The sequence below is a fragment of the Hypomesus nipponensis genome, chromosome 4 (assembly GCF_054491055.1).
Source record: "Hypomesus nipponensis isolate SF chromosome 4, ASM5449105v1, whole genome shotgun sequence".
Lineage (NCBI taxonomy): Eukaryota > Metazoa > Chordata > Actinopteri > Osmeriformes > Osmeridae > Hypomesus > Hypomesus nipponensis.
Window position 1 is genome coordinate 12,545,623 of NC_140364.1, and position 23,744 is coordinate 12,569,366.

The 23,744-nt window shown below is 51.2% G+C and overlaps 1 protein-coding gene across 1 annotated transcript in view; it reads right to left on the reverse strand.

Annotated features, from left to right (window-relative positions):
- Positions 1-23,744, reverse strand: part of adgrb2 (adhesion G protein-coupled receptor B2) — a 122,178-nt gene that overhangs the window by 39,000 nt on the left and 59,434 nt on the right. The window contains exons 15-16 of the mRNA XM_084696019.1: positions 18,601-18,644; positions 6,509-6,635 (exon numbers count right to left, since the gene is read on the reverse strand). Of these exons, the coding sequence (XP_084552145.1) occupies positions 6,509-6,635; positions 18,601-18,644 (171 nt within the window). The remainder of the gene's footprint in view (positions 1-6,508; positions 6,636-18,600; positions 18,645-23,744) is intronic.

Consider the following 23,744-nt stretch of genomic DNA (forward strand, 5'->3'; position numbering starts at 1 on the left):
TCTTGCATGAGGGTCCGTGTCTAAGTGTCCTTCACCATCCGTACCTCCTTCCTCCAGCCAGCAGCTCAGCCTTGGGGCAACCAGCCCGACAGACCATAGCCTCTAACAGACATCCTCCACCTTCAGCCTCTAACAGACCTCCTCCACCTTCTACAGCCTCTAACAGACATCCTCCACCTTCAGCCTCAACAGACCTCCTCCACCTTCTACAGCCTCTGACAGACCTCCTCCACTTTCTACAGCCTCTAACAGACATCCTCCACCTTCAGCCTCTAACAGACCTCCTCCACCTTCAGCCTCTAACAGACCTCCTTCACCTTCAGCCTTTAACAGACCTCCTCCACCTTCAGCCTCTAACAGACCTCCTCCACCTTCAGCCTCTAACAGACATCCTCCACCTTCAGCCTCTAACAGACCTCCTCCACCTTCAGCCTCTAACAGACCTCCTCCACCTTCAGCCTCTAACAGACCTCCTCCACCTTCAGCCTCTAACAGACCTCCTCCACCTTCAGCCTCTAACAGATCTCCTCCACCTTCAGCCTCTAACAGACCTCCTCCACCTTCAGCCTCTAACAGATCTCCTCCACCTTCAGCCTCTAACAGACCTCCTCCACCTTCTTCAGCTAAAGCCACCTCAGTCATCCAGCAGGTATAAATAAGCAGTGTACTATTGCTGATCCTGCTTCATCTGAGTGGACTACAGCACAGTAGAGGAGTGTTCTGGAATGACTACAGGGAATAGTATTTGCATCCTGGTATTGGGACAGGACAGAGCAGATGATAGACAACTATATACACAGAGAAGGAAACATGTTAGAACCTCGTTCATGCTAAGGTTGACAGTGCCTGTTCACCTGTGTGTGTGTGTGTGTGTGTGCATGTCTGTCCTGTGATAAGTGTTGAAGGACGGGCGCGCTCACACACAAACAACTGCTCGGGGTGACAAAAGTTTACACACACACCCTCCCTTGAGGGGGTCTGTCCTTCAGACAGCCTGCCAGAGACACTCTTAACATGCAAGACATGTCGGTTCTCCAGGGTAAGCTTTCACAATGTGTGTGTGTGGACATGTGTGCATGCCAACAGTATCAGGGGATCTGTATTGTCTGTTAATCCGCCCTGGGCTTCATGACAGTGTTACAGTAGCACACACACACTGAACCGGCCTGCCTCTCTCTGCCTCTCTCTGCCTGTGTCTCTCTCTGTGTCTCTCTCTCTGTGTCTCTCTCTCTGTGTCTCTCTCTCTGTGTCTCTCTCTCTGTGTCTCTCTCTCTGTGTCTCTCTCTCTGTGTCTCTCTCTCTGTGTCTCTCTCTCTGTGTCTCTCTCTCTGTGTCTCTGTGTCTCTCTCTCTGTGTCTCTCTCTCTGTGTCTCTCTCTCTGTGTCTCTGTCTCTGTGTCTCTCTCTCTGTGTCTCTCTCTCTGTGTCTCTCTCTGTGTCTCTCTCTGTGTCTCTCTCTGTGTCTCTCTCTGTGTCTCTCTCTCTGTCTCTCTCTCTGTCTCTCTCTCTGTCTCTCTCTCTGTCTCTCTCTCTGTCTCTCTCTCTGTCTCTCTCTCTGTCTCTGTCTCCTTTGGTGAAGCTTCCTGTGTGTTGTTGTTCATCTCCTGGCTGGTCCTCCTCTCTTTCATGTCTCTGCCTGTTTTTCTCTCTCATTCTCTCTTCTTTCTCGTCTGAGTGTGTCCATATTCCATCTACCTCCTCAGCTGTATGTGTGTGGTAACTGGATGGCCTGAAGTCAGTATTGACAGAATCTAGAGGACAGAGTATTGCATCTGAAACACAAACACGCACGCACATACGTAGCTTCAAAGTTAAGTGCCAATATAGTCTCCCCATAGTCTCAGGAAGGCAATGCGTCTAAGAGGATTGTGGGGCTTGTAGGCCCCCAGTATACGCTTGAACAGACTCCTTCTCTATCTCTCTTCAAAGCAAAAACATCTGGTCTGGACTCAATAGTAAGGGTCTCTCTGGACACTTCAAGCACACACACAGACACACTGAGACACACACGCACATATACAGGCACAGACACACACGCAGCCCCTTCCTCACCAGTGGGAAGTAAACAGGATTAGCCAGCTATCCCTCGCCCCACTGTAAACGACCTATAATAGCAGCAGTAACTCTAAATCCCTCCGTCCCTCTATCCATCCCTCCCTCCCCTTTCTATCAAACATGGGGGTTAATCCTCCCCTCCCCTGCCCGGCCCTGTGGCCCAGGATAAGCTGTGAGAGCTGAGAAGATGCTTTGCTCTGCTCCAAGACACACACAGACCTGACAGAGACTGCTTCCCTGGACGTGAGGACGCGTGTGTGTGGGGGTCTAGACCCTCCTCCCCATGACTCACATGCGGGCTCCTGTTGCCGGGTGCTCCGCGTTAGTGCGCGTTGGTCAAACATACCTGTTTATGCCGTGTCCATACTGGGATCGTATGGATGAAATGTAAAGCTAAATTTACTATATTGTTACCAGTGTTTGTGTCTACTTAAGGCCAGTTTCCCGCAGCACTTTGCAGTTAAGGCGGCCGCCCAAGCAACACACGCCTGCCACCTTAACAACGTCGTTTTTTGAAATAGTGATATCCGCCCGTCCTGTTTTCTCCCTTTCAGTCCAAACGGTGACCAACGCCAGTCTCCCTTCTCTGCAGAACTCATTATGAGCAAACCCTCACCACCTTAACTAACACATTTTCTGCGGGAAACCCTGTTACATGTAGTCGGTAACACATGCATCACTCACAACAATGTCACAAGACAGTCTCTGTCTCTGACCTCAGTCTGACAGAGAGAGAGAGAGAGAGAGAGAGAGAGAGAGAGAGGGGGGGGGAGAGAGAGAAAAAGAGAGAAAGAAAAGAGAGAGAGAGCAAGGAGAAACTGAAAGGGCAGAAAAAGAGAGAGAGAGAGGGAGAGAAAAATAGACGGTGAAAAAAGAGAAAGATAGAGGGAGAGAGAGAGACAGAAAAAGAGAGATAAAAGAAAAGAGAGAGAGAGCAGCTCTCGTCACTGATGCTGACCTCCACCTCCCAGGCCTCAGAGCTAGGCTAATGGTTTAATGGGCCCCAGTAATGCACGCCTGATGCCTTACGCCACACTTCACACATGTCAACGCTGGCTACGCCCTTTTAGTGACCTCACGCTGTGGAACAGGACGGGTCAGAGACGATCCACAGGGAACACGGTGGAGCTACGAGGTGGTGGATTGACGGATCCAGTTTGAAGGTCAAAGCCATCATTGACGTTTGCTAGTGGGGATGGTATCTCCCGTAGAACCGGAATGATCAATTGTATTTGTCTAGCCTTGTTTACAGCATGTTATTGAGGGCTTCACATACAGCGAAAGTATGATGCTAGTTTAACCTCCTTAACCTACGAGATTGAAGATGCAAAAAAAATCCTTTTAAATGTATTCATAGTTTTTTTTTGCATCAAATTTCTGATGAAAAAAGTAATTTAAAAACCCCTCCAAGGTTCAGGACCTTGCTGCTATCTGGTCCAATAAGACGACGAAACCAAATGTCAGAAATGAAAAGCTAAATGGAAAAATACAATAACATTTTATTTTGAGCATCTTTTATTGACCTTTTGCTTTGCTTTACATCCCAGTGAGAGTTATCTGATGAGCTGTCTCCATATACCTCCTGCACCGTGATCCCTCCCTGCGAGGGGGCAGCCTGACCACACGCCCACGAAGACAGGAGACTGAGAGGACAGGAGACTGAGAGGACTGGACACAGAGGACAGGAGACTGAGAGGACAGGACACAGAGGACAGGAGAGGACAGGAGACTGAGAGGACTGGACACAGAGGACAGGAGAGGACAGGAGACTGAGAGGACAGGAGACTGAGAGGACTGGAGACTGAGAGGACTGGAGACTGAGAGGACAGGAGAGGACAGGAGACTGAGAGGACAGGAGACTGAGAGGACAGGAGACTGAGAGGACTGGAGACTGAGAGGACTGGAGACTGAGAGGACAGGAGACTGAGAGGACAGGAGACTGAGAGGACTGGAGACTGAGAGGACAGGAGACTGAGAGGACTGGACACAGAGGACAGGAGAGGACAGGAGACTGAGAGGACTGGAGACTGAAAGGACTGGAGACTGAAAGGACAGGAGACTGAGAGGACAGGAGAGGACAGGAGACTGAGAGGACTGGAGACTGAGAGGACAGGAGACTGAGAGGACAGGAGAGGACAGGAGACTGAGAGGACTGGAGACTGAGAGGACAGGAGACTGAGAGGACAGGAGAGGACAGGAGACTGAGAGGACTGGAGACTGAGAGGACTGGAGACTGAGAGGACAGGAGACTGAGAGGACAGGAGACTGAGAGGACTGGAGACTGAGAGGACTGGAGACTGAGAGGACAGGAGACTGAGAGGACAGGAGACTGAGAGGACAGGAGAGGACTGGAGACTGAGAGGACAGGAGACTGAGAGGACTGGAGACTGAGAGGACTGGAGAGGACAGGAGACTGAGAGGACTGGAGACTGAGAGGACAGGAGATTGAGAGGACAGGAGACTGAGAGGACTGGAGACTGAGAGGACTGGAGACTGAGAGGACAGGAGACTGAGAGGACAGGAGACTGAGAGGACAGGAGAGGACTGGAGACTGAGAGGACAGGAGACTGAGAGGACTGGAGACTGAGAGGACTGGAGAGGACAGGAGACTGAGAGGACAGGAGACTGAGAGGACTGGAGACTGAGAGGACAGGAGACTGAGAGGACAGGAGAGGACTGGAGACTGAGAGGGCTGGAGACTGAGAGGACTGGAGACTGAGAGGACAGGAGAGGACTGGAGACTGAGAGGACTGGAGACTGAGAGGACTGGAGACTGAGAGGGCTGGAGACTGAGAGGACTGGAGACTGAGAGGGCTGGAGACTGAGAGGACTGGAGACTGAGAGGACAGGAGAGGACTGGAGACTGAGAGGACTGGAGACTGAGAGGACAGGAGACTGAGAGGCCAGGAGACTGAGAGGACAGTGCCCCCCCTCCAGTAGCTGTACCAGGAAACCTCAGCACATGCATGATGCAGCTTGTTAATGGCTCAAAGTGGGCTTGTGCATCGTACATCCCACAGTACCGCTTGAGTGGGACACACGCCGTACCGATGGACATGGTGTGAAAAATACATCAGAAACATTTGTAGTGATCAACAAAGAGACAGAGAGAGAGAGAGAGAGAGAGAGACTGACAGAGAGAAAATGTTGGCTGCATTTGTGTTGTGTGTGTAAGTCCCTCCCTCTCCCCCTCTCCTCCCCCCACTCCCTCCCTCCCTCCCCCCCCTATCCCCCTCTACCCCCTCCCTCCCTCCCTCCCTATAAGTGCAAGGTAAGCTGCGGCCTAACAAAGCGTCCATAAGACCGCTGCAGCAATCACTCTAATGGTTGTCAGACAAACAAATAACAAACAACAAACAGAAAAACAAACATGAAGCTAACCAATGGTGGGTGATGTTTCCCGCCAGTGAGCAGTGACTGCAGTAGAGGGGAACGGCGTGACAGAGAGACAGAGAGCGCAACAACAAGAGTTACAAAGAGACGGATAGCCAAGGAAAGACAGGGAGAGAAGAGGAGAGGAAGTGAAACTATCATAGAGGAAAATAGAAGACGATTATAGAGGAGGGGAGAGGACCAGGGGGGCCAGGGGGGCCAAGGGGGGGCCAGGTCAGAGGACATGGCAACGTTGAGCTGCTAGGTCCTTCAATGTCCATTAGTCCAACACAACAGAGTAATCAATAAAACAATGGGAACATGCAATATCCTGAACAGCCAGAAGCCTGCTGTGCACACGTCACTACGCTACCACGCTCTATTTATAGTCTCACACAGGATGCTCGCTGCAGGCGCTCTCCTTCCCCACACAACTCTCAGTCCTATTTAGTAACTTCCAGAACATTAACTGACTATTCTAAATGAAATATCCAAACGTTTCCTCACGAAAGCCCCGCTAAGACATTTAAACACTTTATATTTGTTCGCCACACAAGGACACGAGCTAAGCTTTTCCCCCGCACAATGTAACGCCTTCAAACTCTCTCTGTATGTTCCATCTCCATGGCAACTCAACAGTTCTCCGCTAATTAGCCAGTGTGTTGTGTACTCTTTCCCCTCCTCTTCAGCGAAGCAAAGCTCTCCCTATACCGACTAATAAGACAACTGGTGCCCATTCGCTCCCCCAGCACTTTCCATAAGAACTACACAGTCCATGAGACTGCAGCCAAAATAAACATAGTCTAGCTAGCGCTCCATCAAGGTTCGTGGATCCCTCCCAAAATATTACTGTGGGTCACCTCCAGCACATGCAGCCATCTTCTCTCATCAAGTATGGACTGTCTCACCAGCCTACAGCTCAAAACAATTTAACCACCAGATATTTCACAAGTCTCCATAGCTCGGTACCCTCTCAAAGCTCGGCAGTGTGAACATCTAAATCCGTTAGCGTGTTGGTCGTCGGGTTAGCATTAGCTCGTTAGCCCCGGTGCCATAGTGAAGAGTAGGGACGTGGGACTCACCGGGTCTTTAGCTTTCTGGGCTAGCACGGCGTAGGTGGAGATCCGGCTGCAGAGGCATTTGGCGTGTACGGCCGTGGATGGGACGGTCTGGCAGCCCTTTTTGTCCCAGCTCTCCGCTCCAGCTTCCCTTGAGGTGGGGGAAAAAGAAGGGCGGAGAGTGAGAGTGAGAGAGAGAGAGAGAGAGACACACACACAGACACACACAGACAATGTCATATGGATGAACGCACACATAGACCTATGGCTGCTAACTGTTTCGAGTTGTCAGAAGGAGGGGGAGAGAACAAGGGAGAGAGAGACAGACAGACAGAGAGAGAGAGAGGGAGAGAGAAACAGAGAGAGGGAGGGAGAGGGAGAGAGAGGGAAAGGGAGAGAGGCAGACAGAAGTGATATTTAGTCAGCACCCATGTTCAATTTACTGCTATGGGCCTGCTGACAGCCACACTTCTCTATGGGCACCAAACACTTCTATGTCCTCCTCTTTGCTCCCCCTCATCCTCCTGCCCTCCTCTCAGCTCCCCGTCATCCTCCTGTCCTCATGGCCTCCAAACATCTCCATTCATGTGAATCTCTGTTGAATGCTCAGCTAAACAATGATAAACAGACTGCACAATGCAGCATGTTTTCTACCTAAATGTTCCTTAAAGCGCTTCACATTATTGCCTCTCTAGGACAAAAGGACCCGACCTTTCTTCAAAAGGTTCATTGATGGAGCGACCAGGTCTTATGGTGGTGACCCATTATACCCAGGAACATACTTTCTCTCTCACTCTCTCTGAATGTAATTAAATGAGCTTTATTGGCATAAGAGAACTAATGTTTATGCCGCCAAAGCAATGGTAGAATTGCAGAAAGATTTGTACTCTCTCTGTCCTATGCCATTACCTCTCTATCTCTCTCTGCCATTCAGTCTCTCTCTCTCTGCCATTCAGTCTCTCTCTCTCTGCCATTCAGTCTCTCTCTCTCTGCCATTCAGTCTCTCTCTCTCTGCCATTCAGTCTCTCTCTCTCTGCCATTCAGTCTCTCTCTCTCTGCCATTCAGTCTCTCTCTCTCTCCCCCTCTCTCCCCCTCTCTCTCCCCCCCCCCTCTCTCTCTCTCTCTCTCTCTCTCTCTCTCTGTCTCTCTCTCTCTGTCTCTCTCTCTCTCTCTCTCCTCCTCCCCACTGTAATGCTCTCTAAACGCTCCAATGAAAAGTGGGATTCTGGGGCTAATCGATGGTGGCATTGAGTGGCTAAATTAAACCAGTTAACCTTGGAGCTTTGGATCAGCGTCACCCTATTGGTCCACATATGTTCCACAGAACAACAACCAGGCTTGAATGTTCCACCGTCGCATGCTAACTGCAGAGGGTACAATTTCTGCTTCTTAGACGTAGTACAGAAAACACCTCCAGTGGACCTGAGTGAGACTTCTCTCGGCCAATCACAATGCAAGTCCACTTCTGACTGACAACCAGTCATTTTAGAGTGACAGGGAATGCAACAGAAACCAAGGAAAACATGAAGTCGTTCATATTCAGATCGTGCACTGTACATTTCACCGTGACCTATTTTGGAAACAACACCCAATTGACACAGGCACACATACTCACATACCCAGGCACCAAGGCATGCACACACACACACACACACACACACGTCTTGATGCTGTCATCATCTCATTCCTTCCTGTTCTTGCAGGATGCTGCTAATGCAATACGAGTGCAATCTCTTATTGACCTTCATCTGGCAAGTGACACTTCAAAGACGAGACACAAGAACGCAAGTCACTGATAAAGTCCCTTCTCACAAGGTAGCCTGACAGATAGCAGCTTGCGTGTGAGAGAGAGAGAGAGAGAGAAAGAGAGAGAGAGAGAGAGAGAGAGATAATAAAAAGTGAGAAATAGACGGACAGACCAAAAATGGCCAATAAATAGATACACAATGAGACTTCTAAAAAGATTTAAATGGAATAAATACAGTTAGAAGTGTAAACAGACAACACCCAACTTCAGATCAATCACAGATAAAACATTTTATTAAAAAAATAACCACTAATAATGATAATGCCATTCCAGATTTGGAATTTAATACATTGTTGCAGTTTATAAAGTAATGATATGAAATTGTCAGCAATGTGGATGCGAGTTCTCTGATGCAATCTTCACCACGTGTGGAAAGTCCAGATTTTTCCAAAACATGTCTGATATCGCCTAGGCGAAAATTAGCTTCATTTGCGCAAATAATTCCCTTTGCTTTTGGTGTGAACACAGTAGTGTGCATACAGTGTGTTCTGGTGGAGCTCATTCATGGTCATGTACTGAGGAAGATAACCTCCCAGATGATACAACAACACTACAGTACCCACTCATTTCAGCTGTCACAATAACTCATTAGCCATGCAGAGTTAAATGGGGTAAGATCCACTTCCATAGCTGCTGTGACAGTGTTCACAAGAGTGACCTGTCGATGCTAACAGCGCTGCGTTTCTGCTGTCTGCCTGGGTTTTGAATGTGGCAGGAATGAGTAATCTCTGTCCTTGCTTGGCGTGCGCGCGAGGACCAGCGAACTAGAAACACAGGAGGAGTCCTTGGGTGGGAGTTTAGCAGAGTATCTGAGATTTCTTTCTATAAATGTTATTATTATTTAACCCTATGTGCTTTGTTTTTATTCAATGTTTAGTTTCTATTGGCTGTCCACGGGTTAAAGCATTATAAACCATATGGACTAGAGTGTTCATGTATTAGTGATGGTGGACTGTCCTGACAGATGGGGGGAGAAGAAAAAAACTTGTCTTGTTGGGTCATACCATGTTAACCCACATTCACGCTCATACATACATTCAACACGCATGCACTCCCCCCCCCCCCCCCAACACACACACACACACACACACACACTGTGGACTGTCTTGTCTTGGTGAGGGAGATCGTTGTAAACCAGATCTCTGTGTCTGTCTGGCAGGGTGTCTCAGAGAAACAGTCTGCATGGGGAGGGGGTGGGGGGGTTGGATTAAACAAACCCTTCACCCGACCCCTTCCCCCCACGTTTGGTTTCAACGACCAGTTAAGCTACATTTGACTGATGACGCCCCTCTGCGGTGTGTGAGCAGCAAGTAAACACAGCTTACTGTTTATGGACTTCTGAAGTGTGTCTGGAGCCAAGGAATGAAAGGTCACATCTGATCCATGCTGTTTTCAGTCATGAATAGAGCTTAGATTATGTTTTCTTTATTATTATTGTAGCTGACAAGTAAATCTTTCTCAGACTCTTGACCTCTCTGGATTGAGCAGAGATTGAAATGACAAAACATATTTTTGTTTTCCCCCCCAAGATTAGAATAGACTCAAAGTCCTCCCGGCTTTGAAGTGTTCCAAGCCACGAACAACACACTGTGTGTTTTTCACATATCCCCGTTGAAGAAGAGAAGGAGCCCTTGCATTGTAAATACACGTCCTTATAACATACAGTATGACTCATTCTGTCTGGTCAAAAAAAAAAAAGAAAGAATGAGTGCGAATCAAGTGTGGCGTCAACACAACACACGGATGTCGTCTTGACGACATCTTGATAGCCTGGCATGACGGGCACCCGGATGCGGCCTCAGGGCCACTTCAACCTTCCCAGAAAGAGAGAGAGAGGGGGGGGGGTACAGAACCAGCTTCATGGCCCGTACTGAGAAACGCGCCTGAAAATATACACAAAGACCTACAGAGCAGAACACTTAGCGCCAATGGCATCTTGCCATGAGCGTTCAATCCAGGAAACCATATAAGCGGTGTAAGTGTCTAAGCTGCTAGGCAGGACTGAGCACTTCGGGGGGGGGGAAAGAATAAAACAAAGAAAGTGAACAACGGTCGTTGAGGAGGTGGGGAAGATGAGGGGTCAAACCAGGGCCGAGGTGAAAGAAGAGGGGATTAGAATGGAGCTAAGGGTGGAGGAGTGGGGGAGGCTTAGAGGCTACATGAAGGAGGGACATTCAGTCAGAAACAGGATAAGGGAAGAGAAAGAGCAGGTCGATGGACTGAGAAGAGAAAGAGCAGGTCGATGGGGTGGGGAGATGGGCCCTGAACGGGAAGACAGGAGAGGAAGGGAGGCGGAGGGGAGATGGGGAGGATAAGGAGGTCGCTGCCAGGTGAACACAGACACAGGTGGGCGACGCCGAGCGAAGGCCGGCGTTGTCGACCAACACGAGGGCCGTGGGCCCACAACAAAAGCTCGGCAGGGCTTCAAGGGAACAGATCTCTTGACCTGCTCACTCATCCGTCTTAACATCTGCCAACCACCTGTTTTTTGAGCGGTCGGAGAACAAAATAAGAACAGCCCCAACGACCCCCCCCCCCCCGAAAACCCCCACCGCACGACACGCCCGTTCAACTGTCGAGACGCCACTACTGAACGCAGGCAAAGGAACACGCCGATCTGGGGGATAAACAATTCACGCGAGGCGAGGATTTTTCGCGTGGCCACGACGTGTTTAAGTGGCCGATCCACGCGACTCGTCGGGAATCTACTCGAGGGCCAGAAGAGTCTCATCTATTTGTCCGAGCTTAAGATGAATCCCAAAAATCTCATTACGCCAAATAATAGCCATCTGCCCTGAGGGAAACACGAGCGAGGGTCTTAGACTTGTGGACATGCTACGTAGCTGGTGTCTGTGGAGCCGAGCGAGGGTCTTAGACTTGTGGACATGCTACGTTGCTGGTGTCTGTGGAGCCGAGCGAGGGTCTTAGACTTGTGGACATGCTACGTTGCTGGTGTCTGTGGAGCCGAGCGAGGGTCTTAGACTTGTGGACATGCTACGTAGCTGGTGTCTGTGGAGCCGAGCGAGGGTGTAGAGAGGACAGACATGCTGCGGTGGGCAGGGGGGCGGGCAGGGGGGCGGGCGGGCGGGGGGGGGGGGACATGTGGTGCCCCAGCATCCAGCATCTGTCTGGGGCAGGATGAGACGACACTGGGCATGGAGATAAGTCACAGGCGCAAATCTTCACGTGACACACATCCATCGACTGGCACCACTCTGGGCCGAGCACGCAATATTATCTATCAAACGAGAGACGCTCCTCGCATGCACACACACACAAACACACACAGAGGGATGTGTTCTCTAAGATCTGTGAGTGCTTCATGTGTGTGTGTGTGTGTGTGTGTTCGTTTGTGTGCTTGCTCTGCGTGACTTTCCTGTCGAAGCTGCGACTTCCGTTTCATGGCTATGATATCCTTGACAGCGTGCATCTTGTTCTGTCTCTCTCTCCCTCTCTCTTTATCGCTCTCCCACTGCTCTCATGCTATGAATGCCACTTGGTCATTGACCTGTGTTCCCATTCTGACGGCAGCTAATGAGTAAGCCTCTTTAGGAGGGATTACCTTACTTGCTGGTGCACTACCTCGGAGGGCAGACACACACGCGCACACACACACACACACACACACACACACAGGCTCCCATCTCAGACAGAAACACCCATTGACATCCTAAAGCGGTGGCACTAAACATCCGGTAAAGACAACATGACAGATGTTCACACCCTTCCCCTGAACGGTCCGGTTGCACAATCCACACAGGGCCCTCTGCTTGGCTGGGAAGTGAACCAAGCAGCCAGCTCAACACGTCACCTTAGAGGTCCTCCGCACGCCGCTGTAGGCTGCCCTATGTCTACAGAGGGCCCAAGGAGTTCCTGGTCTGATGTCACGGTCCTCTGGGACTTCCCCACCCGGGAGGCCCAGCAACACCCTCACACACTGGGTAACCTACATCCAGCACCACCCTCACACACTGGGTAACCTACATCCAGCACCACCCTCTCACCCTGGGTAACCTACATCCAGCACCACCCTCACACACTGGGTAACCTACATCCAGCACCACCCTCACACCCTGGGTAACCTACATCCAGCACCACCCTCACACACTGGGTAACCTACATCCAGCACCACCCTCCGCACCCTGGGTAACCTACATCCAGCAACACCCTCACACCCTGGGTAACCTACATCCAGCACCACCCTCACACCCTGGGTAACCTACATCCAGCAACACCCTTCACACCCTGGGTAACCTACATCCAGCACCACCCTCTCACCCTGGGTAACCTACATCCAGCACCACCCTCTCACCCTGGGTAACCTACATCCAGCACCACCCTCACACCCTAGGTAACCTACATCCAGCACCACCCTCACACCCTGGGTAACCTACATCCAGCAACACCGTTCACACCCTGGGTAACCTACATCCAGCAACACCGTTCACACCCTGGGTAACCTACATCCAGCACCACCCTCTCACCCTGGGTAACCTACATCCAGCACCACCCTCTCACCCTGGGTAACGTACATCCAGCACCACCCTCACACCCTAGGTAACTTACATCCAGCACCACCCTCACACCCTGGGTAACCTACATCCAGCAACACCCTTCACACCCTGGGTAACCTACATCCAGCACCACCCTCTCACCCTGGGTAACCTACATCCAGCACCACCCTCTCACCCTGGGTAACCTACATCCAGCACCACCCTCACACCCTAGGTAACCTACATCCAGCACCACCCTCACACCCTGGGTAACCTACATCCAGCAACACCGTTCACACCCTGGGTAACCTACATCCAGCAACACCGTTCACACCCTGGGTAACCTACATCCAGCACCACCCTCTCACCCTGGGTAACCTACATCCAGCACCACCCTCTCACCCTGGGTAACGTACATCCAGCACCACCCTCACACCCTAGGTAACTTACATCCAGCACCACCCTCACACCCTGGGTAACCTACATCCAGCACCACCCTCTCACCCTGGGTAACCTACATCCAGCACCACCCTCACACCCTGGGTAGCCTACATCCAGCACCACCCTCTCACCCTGGGTAACCTACATCCAGCAACACCGTTCACACCCTGGGTAACCTACATCCAGCACCACCCTTCACACCCTGGGTAACCTACATCCAGCACCACCCTCTCACCCTGGGTAACCTACATCCAGCACCACCCTCACACCCTGGGTAACCTACATCCAGCACCACCCTCTCACCCTGGGTAACCTACATCCAGCACCACCCTCACACCCTAGGTAACCTACATCCAGCACCACCCTCACACCCTGGGTAACCTACATCCAGCTGCCTGTGGATTAGGAGGATAACCCGGCGCCTCCCCGCGACACGAGGCGAGCCAGCAGGTGAGGCCGTGAGGGAACACCGCCGGCGAGGTCCGCCGGGTTAGGGGGGGTTTCAAACCCCCGTCCCTATTCCACCCATCAATGGGAACGGACTAAACAGCGTGGCCAAAGACATTCACCCCGACCCTCCTACCCCTAAACACACACACAGAGACGATAGAGCCGGTACTCACCCCAGTCGTGGCCCGACGCGTTCGCCAACGGAGCGCCAAAGACGTGCGATCCAGACCCTGCGCCCTGGGCAAGCTGACTACAGCATGCTGACAGGCTCTGTACAGCCAGCCAGCACACCTCACCTCACCCCGCTCTCAACTCACGACGCCAGCAAAGCCCTCCTACCCAACACACCCGACAAAGTGGCACTTCTCCCCTGGCAGGCTTATGCCCAGACAGCCCTGCAGGTCGTGAGAAACCTACCCCAAAACGCTAAGTCTGAATTCGCACCAGTCCATAGTGAGATGTTAGATCCAGGGACAGGGGACCCTCAGCTCCAGTCTCTCTGCCCTGGTCCGGGAGGCGGCAGGCTGGGGAAGCCGCGCCGCGTCCGAACACCTTGGCAGGCTGGGGAAGCCTTGCTGGATCTCCCCAAGTCCGGGACGAGTTAGCGCGCCGAAGCTAACGTGAAAGGTTCCTCCTAAGCGGTGGCGTCTGCTGCTAAGCTAAAGCCAACATTTGATTATGGAGCGTTTGTGTGTGTGTGTGGGGCGTTAGCGGAGCTAAGCTAAAGACTACTCGCTCTCACAGCGGCTGGAGCGCAGTGTGACAGAGGGAGCGGCCACTCTCTGATCCCTTCTGTCAGATGGGAAAGTAGAGCAGCCCTCATCCCCTCACCCCTCCTCCTCTCTCATCCCTCCCTCCTCCCCGGGCCGGGCGTGTCGGGGAGAGAGGTGTAACGGGAGGAAGTGCAGGATGAGGACGAGGAGGAAGTGTGTTTCCGTTTCAGAGATGCCAAATCATGGGCTAAATATAGAGGTGTGACAAAGCTTATTCTCTCTCACACAAACACATTTACTAAATACACGCACGTGTACAAAACGCACACACACACAAACAAATGTACAGCTTTTGTGCGTTATCTGAATGCCTCTCTTGAAAGCTTGAAAAGCAGTAAATCTTAAACTCAGCAGATATATTTAGAGGTAAACAACCTATTCTGACAAATCTGTTCTAAGCCTAGCTCCATGTTCATGCCCCCGGGAAAACATGATCACAACAGAATAATAATCATTATTAACAATTTCCTTGTCAGAAAAGACGACATGTTCAAGTCCAGCAACATTGTGTATTGACCTTATGATCAGAATGAAGATGATCATGCTTCCTAATTGCTAGCGTCGTTGGTGGCGACAAAGGAACCATGGTGCTCTGTGTTTTAAACAGATGGATGAATCTCTCTGTGTTTTCGGCAGAGCTAATTGCGGTCCCGCTCACTGTTCTGTCAGACGGGGTCCAATCAAAACCGCTCTCCTCTTCCATCCTTTCTTTCCTCCTCCACAGGACTGATTCCATCCCTCCATCCGCCACTGGAATCCATAGCTAATCGTTACGCTCAATCCATCTTTTCCAAAGCTCTCTGGTTCAGATCAGAGTTCTATATGTAGCTAACACAGGGACTCATTCGGCTAATGCTTTTCCATTAGCTAAGATTTTCCTGATCTGGGTGTTTCCACAGAGGCAGATTGGCAAAGCCAGCAGCCAGCTAGTAGATTACAGAATGAAGAGTGTTTTTTTCCTGTTCAGTGCCCCACTCCAAAGTGTGTCATTTGCGTTAATGTATGTATCTGTATATCTGCTAGTATGGATTACACCATACATCATCTGATGGAATGTGGTTCTGCAGAGCCAATGAGTGTGTGTGTGTGTAATTGTGTGTGTGTGTGTAATTGTGTGTGTGTGTGTGTGCAAGTGTCTGTGTGAGTGAGTGCATGCGAGTGTGTGTGTGTGTGTGTGTGTGACCCAGCAGAGGGGGGGTCCAGGGCTGGTCAGTGTTCTGGTGTTCTGGTTCATGGAATGTGCTGGAGGCAAGGTCAGGAGACCACGTCGACGAGGGAGACCGAAAATCTATGTCCATTTCCCCCAGAGCAGTGATGGAGGGAGGACACCCATGTGAAGCCACTCTCCAGCCTAAAATACAGCCCTTTTACTGACGGCAAACGTACCCCTTTGTTACCCCAAAAAACATGGAGCGCAATGGGACTATAGAACCAGTGCCCTTAGAACTATGGACTATAGCAGTGGTTCTCAATCCTGGTCCTTGGGACCCCCTGCCCTGCATGTTTTAGATATTTCCCTGCTCCAACACACCTGATTCAAATAAATGGGCCTGATAACGACCCATTAATTTGAATCAGGTGTGTTTGAGGAGGGAAATGTCTAAAACATGCAGGGCAGGGGGTCCCGAGGACCAGGATTGAGAACCACTGGACTATAGGACTAGTGGAGTCAGATGGCTGAGTGGTTAGGGAATCGGGCTAATAATCAGAAGGTTGCCAGTTCGTGCCAAAATATGTTGTGTCCTTGGACAAGGCACTTCACCCTACTTGCCTCGGGGGGAATGTCCCTATACTTACTGTAAGTTGCTCTGGATAAGAGCGTCTGCTAATGAAGTGTTTCCCAACCCTGGTCCTCAGGGACCCCCTGTCCTGCATGTTTTAGATGTTTCCCTGCTCCAACACACCTGATTCAAATGAATGGTCGTTATCTCTCTCTGCAGAAGCCAGCTTATGACCATTCATTTGAATCAGGTGTGTTGGAACAGGGAAACATCTAAAACATGCAGGACAGGGGGTCTCTGAGGACCAGGGTTGAAAACCTCTGATGTAGTGGAATGTGGGACATTGAGGAGTAGTGGACAATAGGACCTTGACAGAAGGTTGATCTGGACAACAGTCCAGGTGTCGGTAGGACCCCACACTGCCACTGTGGTCAGTGAGACAGGTAGAGCATTGAGATTTAACACTGCCACTGTGGTCAGTGAGACAGGTAGAGCATTGAGATTTAACACACTGCCACTGTGGTCAGAGAGACAGGTAGAGCATTGAGATTTAACACTGCCACTGTGGTCAGTGAGACAGGGAGAACATTGAGATTTAACTCACTGCCACTGTGGTCAGTGAGACAGGTAGAGCATTGAGATTTAACACTGCCACTGTGGTCAGTGAGACAGGGAGAGCATTGAGATTTAACTCACTGCCACTGTGGTCAGTGAGAGCATTGAGATTTCACACTGCCACTGTGGTCAGTGAGACAGGTAGAGCATTGAGATTTCACACTGCCACTGTGGTAAGTGAGACAGGTAGAGCATTGAGATTTCACACTGCCACTGTGGTCAGTGAGACAGTGAGAGCATTGAGATTTCACACTGCCACTGTGGTCAGTGAGACAGTGAGAGCATTGAGATTTCACACTGCCACTGTGGTAAGTGAGACAGGTAGAGCATTGAGATTTCACACTGCCACTGTGGTCAGTGAGACAGTGAGAGCATTGAGATTTAACAGGGACAGATGGAAGACACATATGGGCCTGTTAGGGCTAAATACATAAATGACCACACACACACACACACACACACACATGAACTGTGAACACAAACTGTGGGCCAACTTAGCTTGCTGAGAGCCCAGGCTCTAAATATGGGGGGGGGGGGTTACTTACAAAACCCCCAAACAGATTTAGAGTGATAGACACGGTACCGTAGCACACACGAGGGGTTGGTATTAGGCTCAGCAGATTTGTGTACTAGTGTAGGCCTTAATCCACATCAACGTGTATGTGATTGGGAGAGACAGGACAAACACACACACACACTCCAGCTCTGACTGTGTGGATGTCTATACGTGCATGAGGGCGCCAGAGGAGAATGTGTGTGTGGTTACGCAAGGCGGTGGATACTCTCTTGGAGAAGGAATAAATAAAACGGATGTGAGCTGTTTCTGCTTTGGGATTTCCCCTCCCTCCCTCCCTCCCTCCCTCCCTCCCTCCCTCCCTCCCTCCCTCCCTCCCTCCCTCCCTCCCTCCCTCCCTCCCTCCCTCCCTCCCTCCCTCCCTCAAGGCCTGCAGCTTTGTCAGACTGACAGCAGGATTGAGAGAGGTGAGAGCCTTCAACAAACACAAATGGCAGCTTTGCACAACATGTTCTATCCTTATAGCACTAAGATCCTTGCTGCAGAGGCAGAGGGAATACGAGAGAGTGCAAGAGAGCGAGAGAGTGGGAGAGTGGGAGAGAGAGAGAGAGAGAGAGAGAGAGAGAGAGAGAGAGAGAGAGAGAGAGAGAGTGGGAGAGAGAGAGAGAGAGAGAGAGAGAGAGAGAGAGAGAGAGGGGGGACAGAGTCTGTGTAGTTTGGGTGAATTCCATATTCATCCCCATGTTCAGTAATGTGACAGAAATCTCTCTGCTTAAAATTCCATGTTGGCTCTTGCTTCTCTGCTGATGAGGAGTCTAATTTGATTGCAGTCTTAATCTGCCGGCCAGTTAATTGACTTTGCAGGGAAGTGTTTTCAAAGAAGCAGGCTGGATTGGACTGATAACTTATCTTTTCTTCTCACAGTCCTGTTGCTACGCAAAATACGAAGATAAACGAGCCAATGTCAAGATGCATTGAAATCCAACGCCAACAGGTATTTCAATATCTGATAGTCCAATTTCCAACCATGAATTTCTTTCTCGAAACGAGTGTGGTGTATGTGTGTGTGTGACCCAACAGGGCAGGAGTGAGCCCAACACAGAGCAGCAGCTGGTGTGCGGTACGTGCTCCGGGACAAGAAGCACACACCGCTCCTCGTGTCTGTCTGACGTTCGCGAAGCAGGGCCTCGGAACTTCATTAAACTGTGTTCGGTGCATTAATGAAATGAAGAAAACAAGTCATGCATGCACACACGCACACACACACACACAGGACCGACACCGAATAAAAGATGACTTACGGGTTGCCATAGTCCCAGACAACGCACTGAGGATCTGATGTTCCCTGCAAAGACAAGAAGAGAAAGGAGAGAAGAGGAAGATTAACTAGTGGTGTCAGCTGAGGAGATGAGAAGGGGAGAGACGGAGAGAAAATAGCTCTGTGCCTGAGGAGAGCGACTGAAGGTGTGCGGAGGAGGGAGGGAGAGGGAGACAGACAGGAAGAGGGAGGGGACGAGGGGACGAGAAACAGGCATCGCTGGAGGACAGAGGCAACTAAATAGCTTGTGGGAGAGGGGGAGTACGGTATACAAAAGAGGATGAAAAATCAAGCAAAACAAAAACAAGTGGAGATTATTTTCCCTCTAATTAACTGAGACCAAAGCCAAAAAAACAGCTTGAACGCTCGTTGCCGCCCGCCCTACCCACTCATGCGTGCACACACACACACACACACAGACACACACACACAAGTGCAAACACTGTCTAGACCTCTGTCCATTTGCCATCAGCTCACTCTTTATCCATCGAGTCACTTGAGCCAAATCCAATCTTTAGAAGATAAAAAAAACTGGTGATTCTCTCTGTAATCTCAGCTCAGTAGCGCGTGCCAGCCAGGAAAAATCAGTATGGCTCAATAAAATGAATCAATCAGTGAATCCATTGCTCTAATTGACTCATCTGGGGTTCGTTTCACCTGTAATCTACTGCATTCAGAGAATCGACTGCTCTAAATGAATCCTCAGCGTCCGTTTCAGCCCCATAATTTTCAATGGGTGATCTTAAGGTGGAGGAATCGTACAGTGATCGATACGGGATTTACAACTGTTCAGTTCTTGTCCAAGAACTAGCAGGGAGCTTTAAGAGCACACTATTGGAAAATCCAATCCAGCAATCCAATTCAAAGACATGGTCAAAGAGTCAAACAGTAGCTAACATGGAACTCTGAATAAGCCCGAGACTTCCAGAAGGTAGGGGGACAACCAGCCCAGCCTATCCACAAACAAGAGCCCACAGCCTGCATAGATGGAACAGCAGGATGCCTGTTCTCCAGTGGTTTGGCAGCAGACTCACAGTCAATTACAGTCTCCCCCTGGTGGCAGAGCGCAGCATCACAGGACACTCATAAGCTGGAGCCGGGGCTTTGACACAGTGGATATCAAAAGCGTCTCTATTGATTTGAAATGGCATAGATCCTAGCCTGTGTGATTTATCTGGGAAGGAGTGCTTAAACCACCATAAGCTCTACTCTGTTGTTCTCCCTCCCTCTCTCTCTCCCTCTCTCCCTCCCTCTCTCTCTCCCTCTCTCCCTCCCTCTCTTCCTCTCTCCCTGTGTCATCTGTAGGGAAGCAGAAAGAGAGGATGCTACCGTTCAGTGTTGGAATCTCCTCAGCCCGGCTCCCACTTCCAGTCTCAGACGAGGGCACAGCTGATCTATCGCGCCCGGATGGCTAAAGCTAGCGGATGGCGCCTCTCATTGACACCCAGCCGTCTCCTGTCACATCAGTCAATCCAGGCGTCGGCGTGCGAACGGCCGGCCGGCAGGGGGGATGCATCATTGATGTGTTCCCACAGAGGCAGCGATGCGTGGACCCCTGAAACGTGATGGATGACGCCGCCTTTGTTTCAGCTGGCTCACAGGCGAGGTGTCACCTACATCACACGGCCTCTCCGCGAGCATTAGCTTCCGTCGCTACGCTGGGCGTCTGTTAACGCCCGAGCCATCAATCAAGCGGGCTGTGGGGGCTAGCGGCTAGGCTAACGCTAGCTCAATCACGACTGACACGGAGGCACTCCCACACTGTCTGGCTCCTCTTTAGCGATGACACATGGCGCGCTGGGCTAGCGTCTGCATGGCTGGAGCTTTTTGCTGCGGCGCGCCGGCTAAAGCCGCCGTCCCGAGGAATCCGTCGACAGATGGGAGGATGATTATGGGTTCAACTTTAAGAGACGAGATGCATCGTCTCTTGAGGAGCTCGTTGGTCATTAGATCCGCCGTGATCCAGCACTTTCCTGGTCGCCAACATGCCTCCAACACAAGTGGCCACGGTTGGCGGAAATTAAACCCAATAACTCACTGTAGGGTTATGTGTAAACTGTGGGCTTAGCGCTTTAAATTAAAGGGATATTTCACGCTTTATCTGGCACCGCTGGCAGCCACCTGAACGATCATTCTGACTGATAGACAGAAAACGAGATTGCAGTTAAATAAACAGGGAGGGAATCTAACATGGGGCGGCTGTGGGCTGATTAGCATAAGGCCAAGAACAGCCAGCTGACTTCTTAAAGGGCGAGTGAGCGATGACTGGGGGGAGGGAGGGCATTGACATCTGGTGTACTGTAGGGACACACAACTTTCTGCTCCCCTACCTCTTGCTCACCAGTACACTACACACACACACACACACACAGGCAGACCCCCTCCACACACACACACACACACACACACACACACACACACACACAGACACACAGAGGGCAGGAAGGAGCGGGAGAGAAAGAGAGCGAGAGATGCACATTTGCACGCCCATACAGACCTCCCCCCCCCCACACACACACACACAGAGGGAAGGAAGGAGTGGGAGAGAAAGAGAGAGAAAGATGCACATTTGCACGCCCATACAGCCCCCCCCCCCCCTAACACACACACACACACAAGCGCACGCTAGGTGTGTGTGGTAACGGGGGGGGCCCGGTGGGCAGTCCAGAGCAGATGTCCTCACAGTGAAGACACAGCCCAGTACAGGGACCCTCACACTCCCCTCGGTGAACTCTCCCTCAACAGCTGTTGCTATGGCGATGCCCAGCATCTGGGCATCTCCCTTTCCTGGCTAAGGTCGACATCCCCTCAGCAGCGGATCTCACACACACACACAAAGTATCACCCATATCACGGTATACACAAGCATGCACACACATGCATACACACACACTGGGATTGCACTACAGGTCTGGGAACCTCAGAGTAACACACACACACACACACACATAGAGAATCTCATGAAAGCGCCGCACAAGCACCCCTCTCCGTCCCTCAGAGAGACATACGCGGTCTGAATATGATTTTCCTGTGTGTGTGTGTGTGTGTTTGCCCTCCACCGTCCTACTGCAGGGTCCAGTGCAGAGCAGTGCTTCCTCTGCAGGACAGGGAACATGTCAGAGGCAGATCAGCACACCCTGGGAAGCATGCACACAGCGTCCTCCTGACATTGGTCTGGTGTCCTACCCTCTCCACCTCCTCCGTGCTTCCTCCTCATCTCCTCCTCTTCCCCTCCTCCTCCCTTCCTCCTCCTCCTCCTCCTCCTCTGTTCCTCCTCTCCTCCCCTCCACCTCCCTTCCTCCTCCTCTTCCTCCTCCTCCTCCTCCTCTCTTCCTCCTCTCTTCCTCTACATCTCCTCCTCCTCCCCTCCTCCTCTCAAAACCAGCCTTTCTAGAGTCTTTGGCGGAACATAAAGTTGGAGTGAGAGAGACAGAAACACAGGGCATGGAGATACAGAAACACAGGGTAGGGAGAGAGACAGAAACACAGGGTAGGGAGAGACAGAAACACAGGGCAGGGAGAGAGACAGAAACACAGGGCAGGGAGAGACAGAAACACAGGGTAGGGAGAGACAGAAACACAGGGTAGGGAGAGACAGAAACACAGGGTAGGGAGAGACAGAAACACAGGGCATGGAGAGAGAGAAACACAGGGCAGGGAGAGATACAGAAACACAGGGTAGGGAGAGACAGAAACACAGGGTAGGGAGAGACAGAAACACAGGGTAGGGAGAGATACAGAAACACAGGGTAGGGAGAGACAGAAACACAGGGTAGGGAGAGACAGAAACACAGGGCAGGGAGAGAGACAGAAACACAGGGCAGGGAGAGACAGAAACACAGGGCAGGGAGAGAGACAGAAACACAGGGTAGGGAGAGAGACAGAAACACAGGGCAGGGAGAGAGACAGAAACACAGGGTAGGGAGAGACAGAAACACAGGGCAGGGAGAGATACAGAAACACAGGGTAGGGAGAGACAGAAACACAGGGCAGGGAGAGAGACAGAAACACAGGGCAGGGAGAGATACAGAAACACAGGGTAGGGAGAGACAGAAACACAGGGCAGGGAGAGAGACAGAAACACAGGGTAGGGAGAGACAGAAACACAGGGCAGGGAGAGACAGAAACACAGGGTAGGGAGAGAGACAGAAACACAGGGTAGGGAGAGACAGAAACACAGGGTAGGGAGAGATACAGAAACACAGGGCAGGGAGAGACAGAAACACAGGGTAGGGAGAGAGACAGAAACACAGGGTAGGGAGAGACAGAAACACAGGGTAGGGAGAGAGACAGAAACACAGGGCAGGGAGAGAGACAGAAACACAGGGCAGGGAGAGAGACAGAAACACAGGGCAGGGAGAGATACAGAAACACAGGGTAGGGAGAGACAGAAACACAGGGCAGGGAGAGAGACAGAAACACAGGGTAGGGAGAGACAGAAACACAGGGCAGGGAGAGACAGAAACACAGGGTAGGGAGAGAGACAGAAACACAGGGTAGGGAGAGACAGAAACACAGGGTAGGGAGAGACAGAAACACAGGGTAGGGAGAGACAGAAACACAGGGTAGGGAGAGACAGAAACACAGGGTAGGGAGAGACAGAAACACAGGGTAGGGAGAGACAGAAACACAGGGCAGGGAGAGAGACAGAAACACAGGGCAGGGAGAGATACAGAAACACAGGGTAGGGAGAGACAGAAACACAGGGCAGGGAGAGACAGAAACACAGGGTAGGGAGAGACAGAAACACAGGGTAGGGAGAGACAGAAACACAGGGCAGGGAGAGAGACAGAAACACAGGGCAGGGAGAGATACAGAAACACAGGGTAGGGAGAGACAGAAACACAGGGCAGGGAGAGAGACAGAAACACAGGGCAGGGAGAGACAGAAACACAGGGTAGGGAGAGACAGAAACACAGGGTAGGGAGAGACAGAAACACAGGGTAGGGAGAGACAGAAACACAGGGTAGGGAGAGACAGAAACACAGGGTAGGGAGAGACAGAAACACAGGGTAGGGAGAGACAGAAACACAGGGTAGGGAGAGACAGAAACACAGGGTAGGGAGAGATACAGAAACACAGGGTAGGGAGAGACAGAAACACAGGGTAGGGAGAGACAGAAACACA